The sequence below is a fragment of the Sciurus vulgaris genome, assembly GCF_902686455.1.
Source record: "Sciurus vulgaris genome assembly, chromosome: 8".
Lineage (NCBI taxonomy): Eukaryota > Metazoa > Chordata > Mammalia > Rodentia > Sciuridae > Sciurus > Sciurus vulgaris.
The window spans coordinates 133,113,652-133,131,288 of record NC_136468.1 but is presented as its reverse complement, the minus strand read 5'-3'; the positions used below and the strand labels follow the sequence as shown (position 1 = coordinate 133,131,288).

Below are 17,637 nucleotides of genomic sequence, written 5' to 3'. Positions count from 1 at the left end.
TGGTGGGAGAAGTCGCTGAAAGCCGACGGGCGAGCGCGCTCGGAGCTTGCGCAGGCGCAATAGAACGCACTGGAGCTCCCGCGCGTCGCGCAGCTGCAGTGGAGGCCTCGTGGGCCCGGGGTGGGGCATGCAACTGGGCGGAGCTAGCCTCCCACTGGCGCGCTGACGCAACGGGTAGCGGCGGAAGGGTGTAGACGCGCAGGCGCGGCGGTGGCCCGAAGGCTGGGGAGGCGGGGCCGCGCATGCGTCTTGAGAGGCGGTAGCGGCGGCGGTGGCGGCGGCAGAGGCGGCGGTAGCGGCGGCAGCTGTGAGGGGGTTCCGGGAAGATGGTGCTGATTAAGGAATTGTGAGTGGGTCGGTGGGCGCGAAGGAGGGTCTGGGACGACGACGGTGGAAGATCCACTGACTGAGAAATGGCGGAATATTCCCAAGACGTAGTGAGCTCCCGGCCGGCCGCTCCCCGGGCGCTCCCCCTCTCCCCGGCGTGCTCCCCCGGCCCACCCTAGGGCCCTCAGCGGCGCGCCCCACAGACCCTCCGGGCGTTGCCGTGGTAACGCGGCCGCCCTCTCCTGCCGGGCGCCGGCGGCGGCGTGCGGGCCCCGGCGCGTGGCTCTGGAAGGCGCGGCCGGGAGTTTCCGCTGGGACCCGCCTCTCCCGCGGCCCTCCCCACCCCCGGCCTGGGTCTGGGCCCGTTCCCAGGCCCGCCGGTGGGTCGGAGCCGCAGCTTCCGGGGTGGGGGAAGACGCGGTGGTCTGACAGTGATTTGTCGCCCGGGGCGGAGTCTGCTTGTCACCCGCGGGAGGTGTGATTTTCAGGTGAAGGCATCGCCGGCTGCGCGAGGTTGGCGCCCTGAAGTTCATGTGGCAGCCGGTAGACCTGATAAGCCGCGCTCCGCCGGGCAGCTAGCTGCCTTGGGAGGGGTCGCTTGGCTCTCGGGGCCCCACCTGCTCCACGGGGTTCAGGTGAGGGCTCAGACACATGCCCTGTCAAATGGTGGGGCTTTGTTGAGAACTTAGGTTTTCCCCACGATCGGGATCTGTTAACATCGCAGAAAATCTGGTTGACAGTGGATGTTCAGCTGTCACACCTGGTTCCTGACCTCCGCATCCCTACTTGGGCAGCTGGGGAATTTTAGTATGACCCATTCTTTATTTTTAGATTTTATCCCAAATTCATGTTTTCATTTTAAATTCTTAAATTTTTTTGATTTAATTTAGCTGTTGCCAGACATCTTACTTTTAGCATTAATTGTCCGACCTTTAAAAAACCACGACCCAAAGACACTCTGCCTTTTCAGAATAAAAATCAAAGTCTTCACAACAGCCTGCAAAGCCTTACACTATTTTTTCCTGCTCTAATCCCGTTTAGTACTTTTCCTGTGCCCAGTCCAGCCTCAAAAGATTCCTTGCTGTTCCTTCAATGATCTACATATGAGCTCAGTTGAGGACCTGTTTGCTTTTGTCCCTCTGCCTGAAGTGTGCATCCCTCAGCTCAGTTACTCACCTTTTTAGGTCTTTGCTCAAATGACACCTTCTCAGGGAATTCCTATTTTCCTAGGTTATTCTCTTTTTTTTTTTTTTTGTACTGGAGATTGAACTCAGGGGCACTCAACCCTGAGCCACAACCCCAGCCCTATTTTGTATTTTATTTAGAGACAGGGTCTCACTGAGTTTTGCTGAGTCTGGCTTTGAACTCATGATCCTCCTGCCTCAGCCTCCTGAGGTGCTGGGATTATAGGCAATGTGCCACCCTGCCTGGCTAGATATATTCTTAATACAAGTAAACTCTACAAATTTTCCCCTTTTTCTCACTCTCCTACCCCCAAATTTTAAATAGTCCCTAGCATATAGTAGGTGCTCAACAAACATTTGTTAAATGAAGTGATGAAAAACTACAACTTTTGTCAATGACAAGGATTCTGTGAATAGATATTTTTGCGTTTTGCTCAAGTGAAGTTTTCTGATTAAAGCTTGTTTATAATACTGAACTTTGGGTTTATATAAAACTTTTCTTCTAAGTATTTTGTAACAATGTATCATACATTTGTTATTTTAATATCTGATGTAGTTAGTAGCAGATATTAAGACAGATTGAGAGTGTAGAACAGGAGGAAATTGACTTGGCCCAAACCACTTAGAGAGTTGTAGAACTGCATTTAGGTCAGATATATAGTCATTTCTTTCTTCTATTGAAATTATGTTCTCCCTCCAAAAATGTGAATTAAGTGTTCATTTAATCTTTTGACAATTATGTAAGCAGTACCAAACTAGCTCATAGAAAGTAGTTCCCACTGAGGATTTGCACACTAGCCTTTTTGCAGATCTTTCCTTTCCCTATGAAAATTGGAATGAACTGAGATAATGAAAGTTGAAGTGTGCCCAGAGTCTAATTATTTTTCATAAGGTGTACTTTGCCCTTCTGGATGTTTACTTCTCTTACTTGTGTGTCTCTTCTAGGTTCTCCCCCACCTTATAGACTTTTCTTTAGGTAAAGACTATTTCTTATTTAAGCATTCCCAGTGTCTATTACAGAATATGGCCCAGCATAGTCTAAGTTCTCTGGAATGTTGAATGAAAAAATGATTCTTCCTGCTCTCCAGTCAACTTTCTAAAATTGTTTTTGGTCAGGAGCAGTGAATAGGTCATTCCTATATAAAGATATTGGTAAACTAAAATACTTTGGCAAATATTTGTTGTCCTACAAAACTCTATTTTTGATAAAATTAAAAGGTCAGTAATGACTTTCAGGGTGGGTGAGTCCCCATCCATTTATTACTAAAGCAGTAGAGGTTGCCACTAGTGTAATGGAAAAATTTTCATGAGGATTTTCAGAGAAGTTTGTAAATTTTCAAATTACTCTGAAAATTGAATTTTGCTTTTAGAATAATATTGGAAGATCAAAACTTGTCAGTTCTTTTTCCCATTTATTTTATTTATTTATATATTTTTTTTGGGTGCTGGGGATCGAACCCAGGGCCCTGTGCTTGCAAGGCAAGCACTTTACCAACTGAGCTATCTCCCCAGCCCCCCATTTACTTTTTACTAAGCAAATCTTGAAGAAGTTCCTTGACTCATCCATCACTCTGAGTGTCTTAATCACTTTCGTTTTGTGAAAGATGTTTCTTTGAAAGAGCTGCTAAACAAAAATAGGGGATCTTCACACCAGCAAATATTTGTTGAAATTACTCAATTGTGGTTCTTTTTGATTTTGTGGGACTTCAGGGAATATTTTTCTTTCCTCTTTATCTTCCTCTCTCCAGCCCTCTTGGTTCAGGCCTTTCTTAATGAGAGCCTCCCAGAAGACAGCTTTTCCTCATTTTCTTTCTCCTCCGTGCTTTTAACCACCTCCCGCTGGCTTCCTGGGTCATCTGTCGTTACAGCCTTCCAGGACTCCTTTTTGCCTGATTAATTCATTTCATTCTTACCCTAGTGTTCCAAGCCCCGAAAATGTGTCCCAACCTCTATCTTTTTAACTTTTCCTCTCCAATTTTATGTCCTGTTTACCGAGACAGCTAAGATGATTAGCGATTTTTAGTTATGGGGGGACTTCGAACAATAGAACAAGTTTATTCTTCATGAGAATTGAAACTAGTGACCGTTGTAACTTTGAGATTGTCATCATTTTTATGTCATCGTTTATCGGTTTCAAAGAGAGCGACAAATGACTCTGAGTCGAGGGGGAGGGAATAACAGGAGACAGGTTCAATTCATGTTGGAGGTGTGTGAACATTCAGGTAAACGTTTGAGGGCATGTGGAGCGAGGAGGTGGAGGTGCTGCCGTAATGACAACAAGACGTAATATTCTGGGGCATAATAATGCCCTCTTCACTTTTTGTTAAAGAAAGACCACTAAGAATGTCTAGGTTAAAAAAAAATCATCACTAATAGTAGCAAGAAACTAAATGACTTTAAGAGAAAAGCAAAAAGAGGCTGCAGCTAAAGAGAAATTGGAGTGAGTAAAACTGTTGGGCATTTTCTATAAAATGACAGTTGAGGTGACTGTGAGGTTGTTTGCTTTTTGTGTTTCTCTCCCCCTCCTCCTTTTTATAAAAAACTAAGAAGAACTAAGTAGGGGGAAAAGGAAGTTGCTATTTTGGAACTCAGTATGAGACAGTTAATATACAGAGATGACATTGATTTTCAGATTTTATGGTAGAAATGGTTAAGGGTAGAAATAAGGGATCACTCTGTAAAAACCTAGAGAAAATGCATTCTGATATATAATAATATACCATAATGTATATATTTAAAATAATTCTTCAGGGTAGCATTGTAGATAAAATGGAGCTATAGAGATATCCTTTTAGTATGTCAAATAACAAAATTCTTGGACAGGATTAAACACCTATCAACCTTATTGAGTCTACTCTGAAAAAAATTATTGTATTTATAAAGGTCAAGGTAGTTTCCTTAATAAAAGGTTTTTTTTTTTTTTTTTGTATTAATTTGAAAGGCTCCCTTACTTTTACCTTATTAAACTCGAACAGTTGGTAGTAGAGAAACAGTTTCTGGAAACATTTTTTCGTGAAATTCAAGATGTGTTCTATGAGAAGTATCATAAAATGCACGGTGTATAGGTAGTCAGTGAAACCATCTAAAAATTTCACGAGGGCATCCTGCCAAATAATACATTCTGTACCCTGCAGTTTTCAGTGATGAGTTTTTTCTTGCTTCTTTACTTGTAAGAATTGCTGCAACTGCATCTTTGGGGTCCTAGAACAATGAAGACACTCAGTACAAATGATCATTGGGATTCAGGAGAGATAGCTCTTTTTCTGCAGTTTAAAGACCCTTATTTAGGGTTGTAGGAATTTCTAAGACTCTTGCATAAATGGCATAATTTTATTTTCAGATTTAAGAGTCCTATGTGTTGTAGCATTGAATTTAAAGTAAAAGATTGTTTAAATCTAGAGTTCTGTGTGTTAAAGTCATTCAAGTGTAATATGTATTCTTTTCTTTTATCATTTTAGCCGTGTGGTTTTGCCATGTTCTGTACAGGAGGTAAGTCTTTCTTCTGAATCATTTTATTGGTATGATTTGCTTGATATGTTAATCTAAACTCATATCTTGGTAGTCTTCATTTTTTTATTCCCGTTTTGTAGCAAAATGAATTGTGGTGTTTTATACTTATTCAGTTGGAAACAAATTTCTGATATGCTGCCTTGTTTTGGCAGTTTGAAGAATAAACTCCAGCTACTCAGGAAGCTGAGGCCGCAGGATGGCAAGTTCGAGTTCAGCCTCAGCGTTTTGGAGAGGCCCTAAGCAACTAAGCCAGACCCTGTCTCAAAATATATTAAAAAGGGTTGGGAATGTAGCATGGAGATGAAGTGCCCTGGGTTCAGTTCCCCAAAAGAATAAAGTGTAACCAGTACAGGGATTCTTTCTACACCATCTGAGAGAAGTGAGGCTCCAGCCTCAAAGTGCTTTTCAGGTTAAGTAGCTTGCTGCCTAGAAAAGCAACTCCTTTACTCAACAGTTCAACGACATTTTAAACATTTGTCTTTTCTCTTTTTTTTTAAATTTTTCGTAGTTGTAGATGGATACCATGCCTTTATTTTTTTTAATGTGGTGCTGAGGATCGAACCCAGTGCTTCACACATGCTAGGCAAGCGCTCTGCCACTGAGCTACAGCCTCATTTTTCTTCAAGCCAAAATCAACTTTCCCTTAATTCTTGACTGTTGTTCACACGTCATCCCTCTTAGGCAGTGGATATCGAGCCTGCCCTGTTCTACCTGTGGTAACCCTTCAGACCTCCTGATGGTGGCTCTCCTGCCATCTCTGCTACCTGCCAAGACCTTTTGTTCCATTTTCAAAGGTCATAAGGTTAAACATCCCAGCACATTTATCTGGCTTAATATAACATGAACTCTAGACTTCTTAACCAACTAGTCTCCCTACTGCATGTGGCATAGTTGTTTCTTTGAACTGAAAACAGTATTCCAGATAGTCTGACCAACCTCTGCCTGTGAGAGCTTATTGTCTTCCTTGATTTGCAGGTGCCATAGAAATATATCACCTACAGAGGACCTGTGTCCTGCAGTTGCCGCCACCTGTAGTAGAGCCAGAAATGATGAAAAAAAGCAAAGACTGTCTGTAAAATTAAGATATGTGTAGCAGACCTCATAAACCTTCTGGGCCTTTCTTGCACACAGTTCCTGCTTGCTTGTCTGGTTTTCCTAGAGCTGTCAGTAGATTAGAAGCAGCAAATTGGAAGTGAGACAAAACAAACTGATAACCTAAGAGGTGACAGCTGACAGAAGACCAGGGGAAATGCAGGAACTCAGAGAGCAGCTGTCTGGCACTGTTTAATGCAGACTTGAGCACAGCTGTATGAACCTCAGTAGTGCCTGAAGTTTCACTGTTTTACAACACAATTGAGACAAGTCAGGACCCCTATTTATTTGCACAATTGACTATTTGAGCTTGAGTGTGAAACTTGACATTTGTTTTTGTTAGGGTATTTTTTGTTTGCTTCAGCTGGTTGAATCAGTTTGTTGAAATCTTTCTGAGTCTTGGTATTGTCAACCAAAATAATCACAGCCTTTTGTTATATTCAGATTTAATAAGCATTTCTCCTGTCTCTACTGAGATTAATCTTAAATGAGAACAGGAGGGAAGCCTAGTAACATGCCACAACTTATCAGTACATTAATCACTTCTTTTGGATATGGTTATTTAGTTGTTTCTATATGAGTTTTTGTTACTCTGTGTTGATCAGGACCAAATTTACCTTTTGGTTGAGACATTTTCATCCTATTTATATATGTGACAATGTTACAAGGTACATTTTGAAGACCTTAAGGCTGTGGCATGACTAGACTAACCCTAGTGGTGTATCAGCCCTCTTTGCGATCTAAAATCTCTGAACACTTATTTTTGGAGCATTAAAGAAGTTTGTTTGGTTCCAGCTTCCTTAAACCCTTCCAAATTGAATAAGATTGTGTGTGTTTTAAATTAATCTGCAAGATAGCATCATATCCCCATGAGTTTTTTAGATACGATTATTTTCAGTTTATAGTAACCCTTATTTTCTCAGATAAAATTTTAGTTTTGAATTATTTAGTTATTGGAGATATATTTTTGTGCCTTTACTTTGATAATATAAAGAAAAAAAAATGCTTCTTTAAGCTGTCTTCAGTGGAAGAAAGAAGTTTAGTCAAATGTGAAGAGATTGGAGCTGGTTCCGAGCTGTGGCTTGGTCACTAGAATGCGTTAAACCATGAGAACTTTGCTTTTTGCTACTCATGGGAATTGATAGTGGCAGAGAACAGTGCTGTTTCCTCACGGGTGTTGGTGGGGGCCGCTGAGGGTTCAGGTTGACTAATGAAAACGAAACTTGTCAGCAAGGAACTGCCTTTAATGGTAATACTTGCATATTTACAATACTTTAAAAGCAGTTCCTGTTTACTAGAAGACTTTGTTTTAAAGTTCTGATTCTGGGTATCTAATACTGTTTCTGTTTAGTTGAGCCAGGGCCAGATTGGGATGTCATACATAAGTCATGAGAAGAAAAAAAACCCAGAGTTCTAAAGTTTGGACCCTCATTGTTCTTTGAATCTTCAAGCTTTTCTTATTAAACTTTGTTTCCCTCCTCCTTATTGAGAACAATATTCTGGTTGCCCAGCTTTAATTGACACGGTAACCGATATATTCCTGCCATACTTTCTCAGAATTTTGTAAAGTTAAATGTGATATGATAGAAGTAAAAATGCTTTGGAAAGTACAGATATATATTGTTCAGAAGTTGAATAGTGTCAAGAAATTTGCGTGATAAAAAGGGTAGCATGTATTAAAGCAACAGAATATTGGTAATGGCATTTGTTTTTGAATATTGGAAATCCTGTAAAGTGTATAAATTCTGAAAACTATATGATCACCTGCTGTTTTTAAACATTGATTTCCAACTTGGGTTGTGTTTTTATATAGATCACATATGCTGCATGGTTTGGATATTCTTTTCTAACTCTTTTCTATTAAGGTTTTATTATAGGACATTCCTGCACTTAGTCTCGAGTTAGTGAAAATCTGTGCTCTTTTACATTTTAGTATCAGGTTGGGCAGCTGTACTCTGTTGCAGAAGCTAGTAAGAATGAGACTGGTGGAGGAGAAGGAATTGAAGTCTTGAAGAACGAGCCTTATGAGAAGGATGGAGAAAAGGGACAGTATACACACAAAATCTATCACCTGAAAAGGTAAGTGGCGTATTCATCTTTGGCGCCCAGTCATTAAGTCAGTAAACCATAACTACCCAGCTTCCTATGTCAAAGCTACCCAGCTTACTAGTGGACATGCCGAGGTAGAGTTTTTAATTCAGTGTGATAAACCCTTGCATTTTAACTTCTTGAGAGAATTTCCTCTTTATTGATTTTTTTTTTAAGTTGTAAAATTTGTTTATAACAAAATTCAAACAACAGAGAAGACTTTAAGATAACTTGGTCCTCACCCCTTGTCATCAAATGTCCATAACCACAGAGAGGAACACTAGCAGTAAGTGGGTTCAGGGTTTATCTTTCTAGATCATTTTCAGTACTTATTCAAAGATATTTTTTAAAATAAGTTTATGTATAGAAGGATCATTTTTATCACTTTTAGTTTTCTGCTAAAATGACTAGACTCATACTGGACAGTTTATTTTTGTGTAATAATAGGTCATAAACATCCTTCATGTTTTTATTTCATATCCATGTGATTTTTTAAAAGTTGAATAGATTTTTTTAGTATGGGCATGCCATAGTTTACTCAACCATTCCCTGTGTTATAGGTCTTGGAGGTGTTGCCTGGTTTTGTGTGTTGATGTTTCTGTGAGGTGAACCTGGCTGTGTGCATGTCCTCAGGCCTTAGGTCACTGTTTGTCTAGGAGAAGTTCATAAGAGTAGGAGTGCTGGGAGGCACACTCATTGTAAACTTCAACAGTGCTGCCAAGGTGCCCTCCCAGGAGGTTAATGGTGTTCATTTTTCTAAATTTTTCCTTTTTAATTTTTACCAATTTTATACACAGAAAATATCCTCTTATTTAAGCTTGTATTTCTTCGTTAGTGAGGGTGAAAGTCCTTGAGTGGTAATTGACCATTTGAAATTCTTGTAGGACTTGACTTTCATTGCTTTTTTGGTTTGTCCGGGTTCTTTTGCACATTTTCCTAAGTTTGGCAGTCTGATCTCTGCCATAAATATTTTAAAATAGAAAGGCATGCCAGTATTTATCCAAGAGCTAAGGACAAGTAATGGCTTTTAAAAGTTCATTCTGTCAGTAGTCTCCCAGGTTATTAAGAGCAGGAGATAATTTCTGCTTGCTTTTATTTTCTTCATAGTACAGTAAATCATGCTTGTGTTTTGTAGAGTTCCTTACAATTATGGAGGAGCTGTGGTAATTGGTGATTTTCAGATTTTCTCAGTTTAACTCTACAGCTTGTTTTATGATTATGATTGAATATAAAGTAGGTAATCACCTTATAGACCTTAAATTTTACCATTATTCTCTGTTAGAATACAGCATTTCTTTGCTTCTGTTGCAGGTTTGACCTGAGCAATAATCAAGTTGGTGACTGATCAATCAGTTATCAGAGATTGTCTTATGATGTCTTTAAATTTGTTAATAACTTAGTGTATCCAAAGAAGTGTCACCTAATAGAAAACTTTGGCTTTCCAGATGGCACATCTGACACTGATTATGTTGAATTTGTTTATGCATATTTAGCTTTCTTCTAAAGTTTTTAATTTACCCATTAATTGAAGTCTACTGACACATCAGACTTCCTCTTATAAATGTTGGATTCGTTCTGGGAATTTTAAAATGAACCAGAAAGTTTAATGTATAAACTCTTTCATTAGTCTATGATGTTCTTTTGTGGGTTTTTTTTTTTTTTGGTACCAGGGATTAAATCCAAGAGCGTTTAACCTCTAAGTCACATCCCCAGCCTTTTTTTACTTTTTACTTTGAGACAGGATCACACTAAGTTGCTTAGGGCCTCACTAAGTTGCTGGGTCTGGCTTTGAATTTGCCATCGGTCCTGTCTCAGCCTCCTGAGCTGCTGGGATTACAGGGCTGGGACAGTGGGCCTGGGTATGATGTTCTTTTAAAATCGGTATTCCATGTGTGAATAACACAGGTTGAAATAGATTCGCAATACCCTCAGGTTTAAATGTTAAGTCTGAATATTGGGGAAATGTTTGATACAGTGAAATGTTTATGAGGTTATTATATGGAAACAGATACTAAATAATTTATATATACATAATATGTTTCATGTTTTTTAAAAAAACTAATCTTGAAAAGAGCCTAGAAAGAGATTTATTAAAATGAAAAGAATGATTATTATCAGTTGATGGTAGGATATGGGTGATTTAAAAACATTTTTACTCTTCTGTGTTTTTATTTTTTTTGGGAAAAAGACTATTAAATGCCAGTTTGAAACATCTGATTTAGGTAGCTCTACATAAATAATAACGCTTTCTAGTTGAAGGGACCTAAAAATATGGTCAGTAAGATATTCTCTTTTTTTTTTTTTTTTCTTTTAAGATATTCTTACTTAATTGCTTATTTGGGTCTGAGGTTCAGAATTCCTCTTAGGCTTTTCATGGGTTAAGTCAAGTCGTGGCTCCCTGGAGGCCAGCCCGCCTGCACACTGGGGCTTTTGGAACAGCTTCTTCAGTCCTAGAAGGAGCTACGCTCATTCCAAGCACCCTTTGGTTTTACCCTTTCCGCACACTCGTTTGGTACTGTCAAAAAGGCACGGTTACATAGCTAGTAAGTGGCAAAACGGTGATTTTTTTGGTTGAAATAGGCAGTCTCAGGTGCCTGGCAGTAAGACCAGAACCCAGGTCTCCCATGAAAAGGAACAGGGGCAGGGCTTGGGTCCTGTGAGGCTGTGTGGTCGTCTCCACCCCGCAAGCTCACACACTGCGCATGGCGGCTCGGAGAGGTGGGGGAGTCCAGGGAAAGGGGGTATAGACAGCAGCCACCCAGGTAAGGATGAGAAGTGGCCCAAATCCTAGCCATTGATGAAGACAAGTCAGGGATTGGTGGTCAGCCTAAGAGGGAGGACAGCTCTTGGGGCCAGGACAGTGAGATGCCAGTACTCGAATTCGTAAGTGTCACACCGAAAGCACACTGACCACAAGACAACTCTATTGTGGAAGGACACATTTCTGTCGAATTTCAGAACATCTAATTTAGTAATCAGTGCCCGAGGCCTTTGCTGTACTGTAAAAAACCCCAACCCAGGGGCAAGGCTGGTGGCGCGTCCTCTTCAGTTTCCTTGGGGGCGTGAGGTCAGCATGCTGAAGGCACACCCGCTCTCCCTGAGGAAGTCACCTTAGTTTCAGGATGTGTTTCTTTTTCAGCATCGATTCCGTTAGTTGACCCAAGCTGTGTGCAGTGTCCCTGTGTAATGTCAGGAGAATTTCACAGTTGGCTAAGGCCATCAGCACCTCATTTTACACTTGAGGGGCTTGAAATTCTGAGGTTCACTTTACCCAGAGTAACCAAAGTCTCCGGATTCCCTGGCTAGTGTGTCCTCTCACTAGCAGAACGGTTCTTGATAAAGAGTATACACTTCATCTCAACCAGAAGATTGAGAAACAGTGTTGGCAAAAGGTAACTAACCCCCAAATTAGTGACTCCGTGAGGGATATTTATTTCATAAGTCTGGTTTCCTGGAATCTTCAGTAACTGGCCCCGTCTCACTGCATTTGGTAGCAGAGAGGACAGGAACCTGAGCGGCCATCTATAGCCTGCCTCTTCACCGCTCTGCTCTGCTTCTGATCCCCAGGGAGAGTCAGCGTACTTTCCCTTTCCTGATGTGAATGCCAGTGGACTCCATGGAGTGATTCTTCTGGAATCCTGTGTTCCACCATATCTTATTTTCTCATACGTCTTTAAAGTCTAACGTCCTCCAGAGTAAACTTAGTAAGGTAGTCAAGATTAGCCACTTGACCTTAGTTGTTAAACCTCCACTCGGACTGAAAACCTAGAGATCTAAGTAGGCCAGTCTCTTTGCTGTCTTCCGGAAGGAACTTGTCAGTTGTTTGGTGTCTCCTGTCTTCCCCAGCTTTTCTTCAGCCCTTTGACCCATTTTTTTTTTTTTTTTTTTTTTTAATGTTGGGCCTTTTATAACCTGTGCACAGGCATTTGATTCATATACCATATTAACCTTTCTTCTCTAAACTCATCACTTTTTGTCTTTTATACTCATTTTGACACCTGATCATATATTTCCATATGTGAACATATTTGTTTGGTACCTCCTTTTCCACATTTAATAATACTTAGTATAGTAGGTGATGGTGAAGAAAGAGGGAATTTAATGGGTAAAGATTTAAATTTGTTTTGGGGGGGGTAGTGGGGGGCCTGGAGATTGAACCCAGGGGCACTTGACCTACTGAGCCACATCTCTAGTTCTTTTTTTTTTTTTAATTTTTTTATTTTGAGGCTAGTTCTCCCTAAGTTGCTTAGTGCCTCACTAAATTGCTGAGACTGGCCTGGAACTTGTGATCCTCCTGCCTCAGCCTCTGGAGTTGCTGGGATTACAGACGTGCACCACCACGCCTGCCTTGGCAAAGAATTTTGAAACGGGACAACGAAATGTGTTGCAGTTTTTGAAACGGTTAGGAGAAAAATCTTAGCTCTCTGGAGACTTCATTGTGCAAACACACTGATCTGTTCTTTCTGTTAGTTTGTGTTTGTCCCTTCTTGGGGAAAGCTTTGTTCTTTTTGAGTTCTTGTAAGCATTATACTGACACCATCTTCAGTCAGCCCTAGATGTAGAGAGTCTGTAAAGCTTTGCCAACTCCAGAATGGCACTGTTTTCCAGAAGTAAAACAGCAGGGGTTTTGTTGTATAAAATTTCATTATTCAAGGTAAAAGTTCATTTTTGTAAGCAAAAGAAATCATTTTCCAGGAACCTAAATTACGTTTTAAAATGAGACATTAAGTCACCAGAAAATACAAAGATTCAGTATGTATGGTGCTTCACATTCAGAGAACATATCGTAGAAGTAGAAGATGAATAAATAATCATGGGGGGGGTTGTGGTTCAGAGGTAGAGCACTTGCCTAGCATGTGTGAGCACCGGCTTTGATTTTCAGCACCACATAAAAATAAATGAATAAAAATAAAACTCTTATCAACATCTAAAAAATTTTTTGAAAATAAATAAGTACAATTTATTCCTGAAATTAGTCATCATGGACATCATTTTTTTCTTTGTATGTAGTTCAGTCTTATATTTTACACAGTAGAAAGTTTTCTGAATCAGTGATAGTTCTAATCCAGAAGAATATCAGAAATGTTTTCTGAGTTATATTCTTTTTCTTTATAGTATATCTCATTTTTCATTACTGTTCTCTAATTAGGCAAAAGTTTTTTTTTTCCCCCCAATAATTCTCTAATATTTTAGAGTCATATATCTCTCAGAAGTTAGTCAAATTTTGTCTGGTTATTTTATTCTCCTTCCACAATTTCAGATTTTAAATCATTTTCTGTCTTTTCCTCTTATGCATTTCTTTTTCTTCTTTCCTCCGTCTCCGTTGCTACAGTTAACCTGAGTTACCATCGTCTCTCTTGAGTCCCTCCAGTCATCTCCAGAAGGCTGTTCAGCCATCCATTGTTTGTGTTTTCATAAAATACAGAGAGATAACTTATACCATAAAATTCATCCTTTTAAAGGCTTAGTGGTTTTTAGTTCATTCACAGAACTGTGCAGCTATCATTTCCATCTAACTTCAGGACATTTTCTATACCCTAAAAGAAAGAGGAATTCTGTTCCCATTTATAGGGGTCGTCCGTCACCCTTGCTCCCAGCTCCTGGGAACTGCTCACCTTCTTTCTTCTGCGGATGTGCCTTTTGTGGCTCTTGTTAGAAATGGAGTCCTGCTGTGTGGCCTTTTGTGGTTGGCTTCTTTCCCTTAGCATATTCTTGAGGCTCATCCATGTTAAAGCGTGTATTAGTACCACTATTTTTGTTGCCAAATAATATTCCATTGTGTAAAAGTACCACATTTTGTTTGTGTTGATCAGTTTTTGGACATCTGGGTTGTTTTAGCTTTTTGTCTATTCCAAATAATGCTGTGAATATTTGTACGTAACTGTTTGTGTGAACATGTTTTCATTCCTCCAGGGTACCAGCACGTGGAGTTGGTGGGTCACATAAGTATGGTTAACCTCTTGAGGAGCTACCAAACTTTTCCACAGCAGCTGTACCATTTTACATTCCCACCAGGGGGCTATAAGATTTCCATTTTCTTTATCACCTCAGCCACACTTGTTATTATCTGTCTTTTTGATTATAGGCATCTGTGTGTGTGTTGAGGGGGAGAAATGAGACCTCATTGTGTTTTTTTTTTTTTTTAACATTTTATTAGATGTCAATGGATCTTTTATTTATTTATTTACTTATTTATATGTGGTGCTGAGAATTGAACCCAGGTCTTCACACATGCCAGGCAAGCGCTGTACCACAACCCCAGCTCAGTGCAGTCCCCCCCCCCCCACACACACACACATAAGGGAGTTTATTCAGCAAACAGAGTGTCTCCCTGCAGGGTAAGAGAGAAAATGAGGGGAAAAGAGAAAGAAAGAGAAGGGGTGCGCGCTAGAGAGTGGACAGCGAGGAGGAGAGAGTCAGGGGAGAGAAAAGCAAGCCTCCGTGTGGTTTTGAGTTGCATTTTCCTTATGATGAGTGGCGTTGGCCATCATCTTTGTGCTTTGGGTTATTTGCATGTCTTTGAAGAACTGTGCATTCACACCTTTCACCTGTGTTTGACCTGAGTTTTCTTTTTTGCTGCATTTAAGAGTTCTTTATTCTGGATCCTGGAACCTTGTGGATATGTGATTTGCAGTTTTCTTTCCCCATTTCGTGAAGTCTCTTTTCACTTTTTTGACAGTGTCTTTAAAAGCTTTAAATGTTTATAATTTTGATGAAGTCCGATTTATTGATTTTTTTGGTCTTTTCATTGTTTATGCTTTTGGTGTCATATATATTATTTTTTCCAGAGGTCATGAAGATATACATCCATGTTTTCTTCTAAGAGTTATATTTTTGGCTTCCATTTAGGTTGTTTTCCATTTTGAATCAATTTTTATCACCATTTTGTTCTTGTTTGCTCTGATTAATTTTCCTCACAAATCCAGAATGATCTCAGAACTTAGAATCAGGTTGTGTCATTTCCCTTCTTAGGTCCCCACAGGCTTCCCATCTTACAAAGAACAAATCCAGACTCTGGCCTCCAAGGTGGGCTGGCCGGCGACCTGCCAGCTCCTGCCCCATCTGCCAGCCTGCTCTTGTCCCTGCTCTTCTTATGGTCCTCACCGTGCAGTTGTGCAGAGGCCTTGGGGGCTCCAGCAGCCCAAGTCTTGTGCTGTCTTAGGATCTGGCCATTTTGTTCCCTCCGTTTCCCGTGCAGTCCCTGCTTGTGCTCCCTCTGGTGACCACTGTCCCATCTCTCCTTTTATTGAAGTGACTTCCTGATGGAAAAATGATGTGCATGCTTTTAATTATATATGAATGGCACACCTGAGCTGCCTCGCTAGGACTACATCAAGGTCGCCATTGGTGACAGGTCCTCCTCTTAAAGTAGAATCTTATCTGCTCCATTTGTGCCTTTCCCCCAAGCTTACCTTAGATCCATTGAGGAGCAAAGTACTCATTAATATTCTTCAGGTTAAACACAAGAGAGACAGTAAATCTGAAACAACTAGCTGAAAGATTGGACATTATTAAATAAGCCAAAACAAACAAACAAAAAAAATGGATTGTTGGAATCACATGGTGGAAGGAAGATCCTGGAGGCAGGAGTGGGCAGATGGGATCAGGGTGAAGAAGTAGCAAGACTCTCTTGTAGATGTGGTTCTTGATGGCCTGTTTAATGATTGACTTTTTTTTTTCCTGAGTCAACAAATTTTAGAATATTTTATGAATATTTAAAGGTCATCACGGTCGGCCGCTGTGGGGTCGTTAAATGTGTTTCTGAACTAAATGGCTGTGTGCTTCATAACCCTTTTTTTGGTCTGTCTTTTCTAAGTTGATCAACCGAATTACCGATAGGTATGTGTCACACTCACAGACCAGTCTGTAATCCTGTAGCTTGCCTTCAGTTAACTGCATGTGCTACTGTGTTCTTGGGTTAAGCCTCGCCCATATTTAAAGGGCTATTGATTCTAGTTCTTTAGCAGTGTAAGATTTTTGTACTAGATGTTCTTTTGACTTTTAAGGTAATACTCTTTTCAGTTATCCTGGCTTCGTATTTCTAAGTTAGAATCATCCCACAATTTGAAAAGCATAAACGACCAGAGAGTCCGCTCTCCGTTATCATCTGTGAAGTCTGTGACGGCACAGGTGAACCCCTCAGCCCTCGGACTCTCACTTGCACTGTCACACCTACTCGTGCATTAGTTTTTCTTTTCCTGTGAGTCATTTTGCCAGAATAGTGGAAACCCCAAGCTGTGCGCCTGTTCCTATTACCTTGGGTCTGAAATCTGAGGGCTCCGAGGAGAAGGTTGTCCACACTGCCTCTTCTGTGAGCCCACAGCTCCCTGGCTGGTGTGAGGTTCCTCGCCATCTACCTTGCTTAGCTTCCAGAATCCAACACAGGAATAGCTCTGGCCAGCTGCTTAATCTTATTACAGGACCAGAAGTCCTTGCTGGATGCCAGGTCTTCTGGGTTTGTTCTTTTAATTGAAACTAAGTTGCACTTATACATTCTCAGGGAAATAGCTATAGTACAGAAAAAAATATATATATAGTGCTTGAAGTTGGAAGATATGGTTTTGATGCATAGATAGTTGGCCACTTGCTGACTGTCTGAAGTGATAAAATAATACCACACGATGTTCCTGGTCAACTTAAATGAATAAAGGCTTGTAAAAATACGTAGCTTCATGGCAATTCATAGTTAAAATCGGTAACTACCATTTTTTGAGTTCCCATTGTACTGCACAGTGCACTAAGTACATCACAGATGTTATCTGATTGCATCTTCTCAGTAACTGCACAGTAGGTTATATGAACTCCATTTAATACATGAGAAGTTCAGAGAAACCAGTAACATGCAAGGTCACAGAGCTTCTCAGTGGTGATGTTGAGATTTGAATCCAGCATGTGTGAAAACCCTTTGTGGTGAAGCTGCTCTCTTTACAGAAGGCTCCTGTCAGTAAAAATGATCATTTTGTTTGCATTTCTTTGAAAATTGGTAAAACTGATTTTTCCATTTGTTTGTTAATGGATCACATTTTATAGGCAGTTGTCTATCACCCAGCTACAGCCCTATTTGTGTGTGTGTGTGTGTGTGTGTGTGTGTGTGTGTGTGTGTGTGCGCGCGCGCACTTGCAATGCTGGGTATCAGACCCAGGGCCTTGTGCCTGCAAGTGCTGTATGCTGAGCTACTCTCCAAGCCCGGTGAGTAGTTTTCTGTTGGTAATACATTGGTGGATGTCCTTTGTCTGTCTTTTGGAATTGCTCGTGATTATGAGGAATTTGCATAGGCTTGGTGGGTACTAATCATATGTGTGACCCTTTTCTTCCTTTATCATACCATAGGCAGCAAGTGTGACAGGCAACTTTCAAACCTGTAGAACTTTATAATTGGATATGCTTTAATTTCTCACTTCTGTATGTTCCTTCCCATTGTCACTCTTCATTAGGT

General features: G+C 40.6%; 1 protein-coding gene across 1 annotated transcript in view; it reads left to right on the top strand.

The window, feature by feature from the left end:
• The first annotated feature begins 212 nt into the window (after positions 1-212).
• The window catches only part of PITPNB (phosphatidylinositol transfer protein beta), a 59,831-nt gene continuing 42,406 nt past the window's right edge, over positions 213-17,637 (top strand). Inside the window, exons 1-3 of the mRNA XM_079151481.1 lie at positions 213-346; positions 4,970-5,000; positions 8,047-8,192. Of these exons, the coding sequence (XP_079007607.1) occupies positions 327-346; positions 4,970-5,000; positions 8,047-8,192 (197 nt within the window). The 5' untranslated portion in view covers positions 213-326. The remainder of the gene's footprint in view (positions 347-4,969; positions 5,001-8,046; positions 8,193-17,637) is intronic.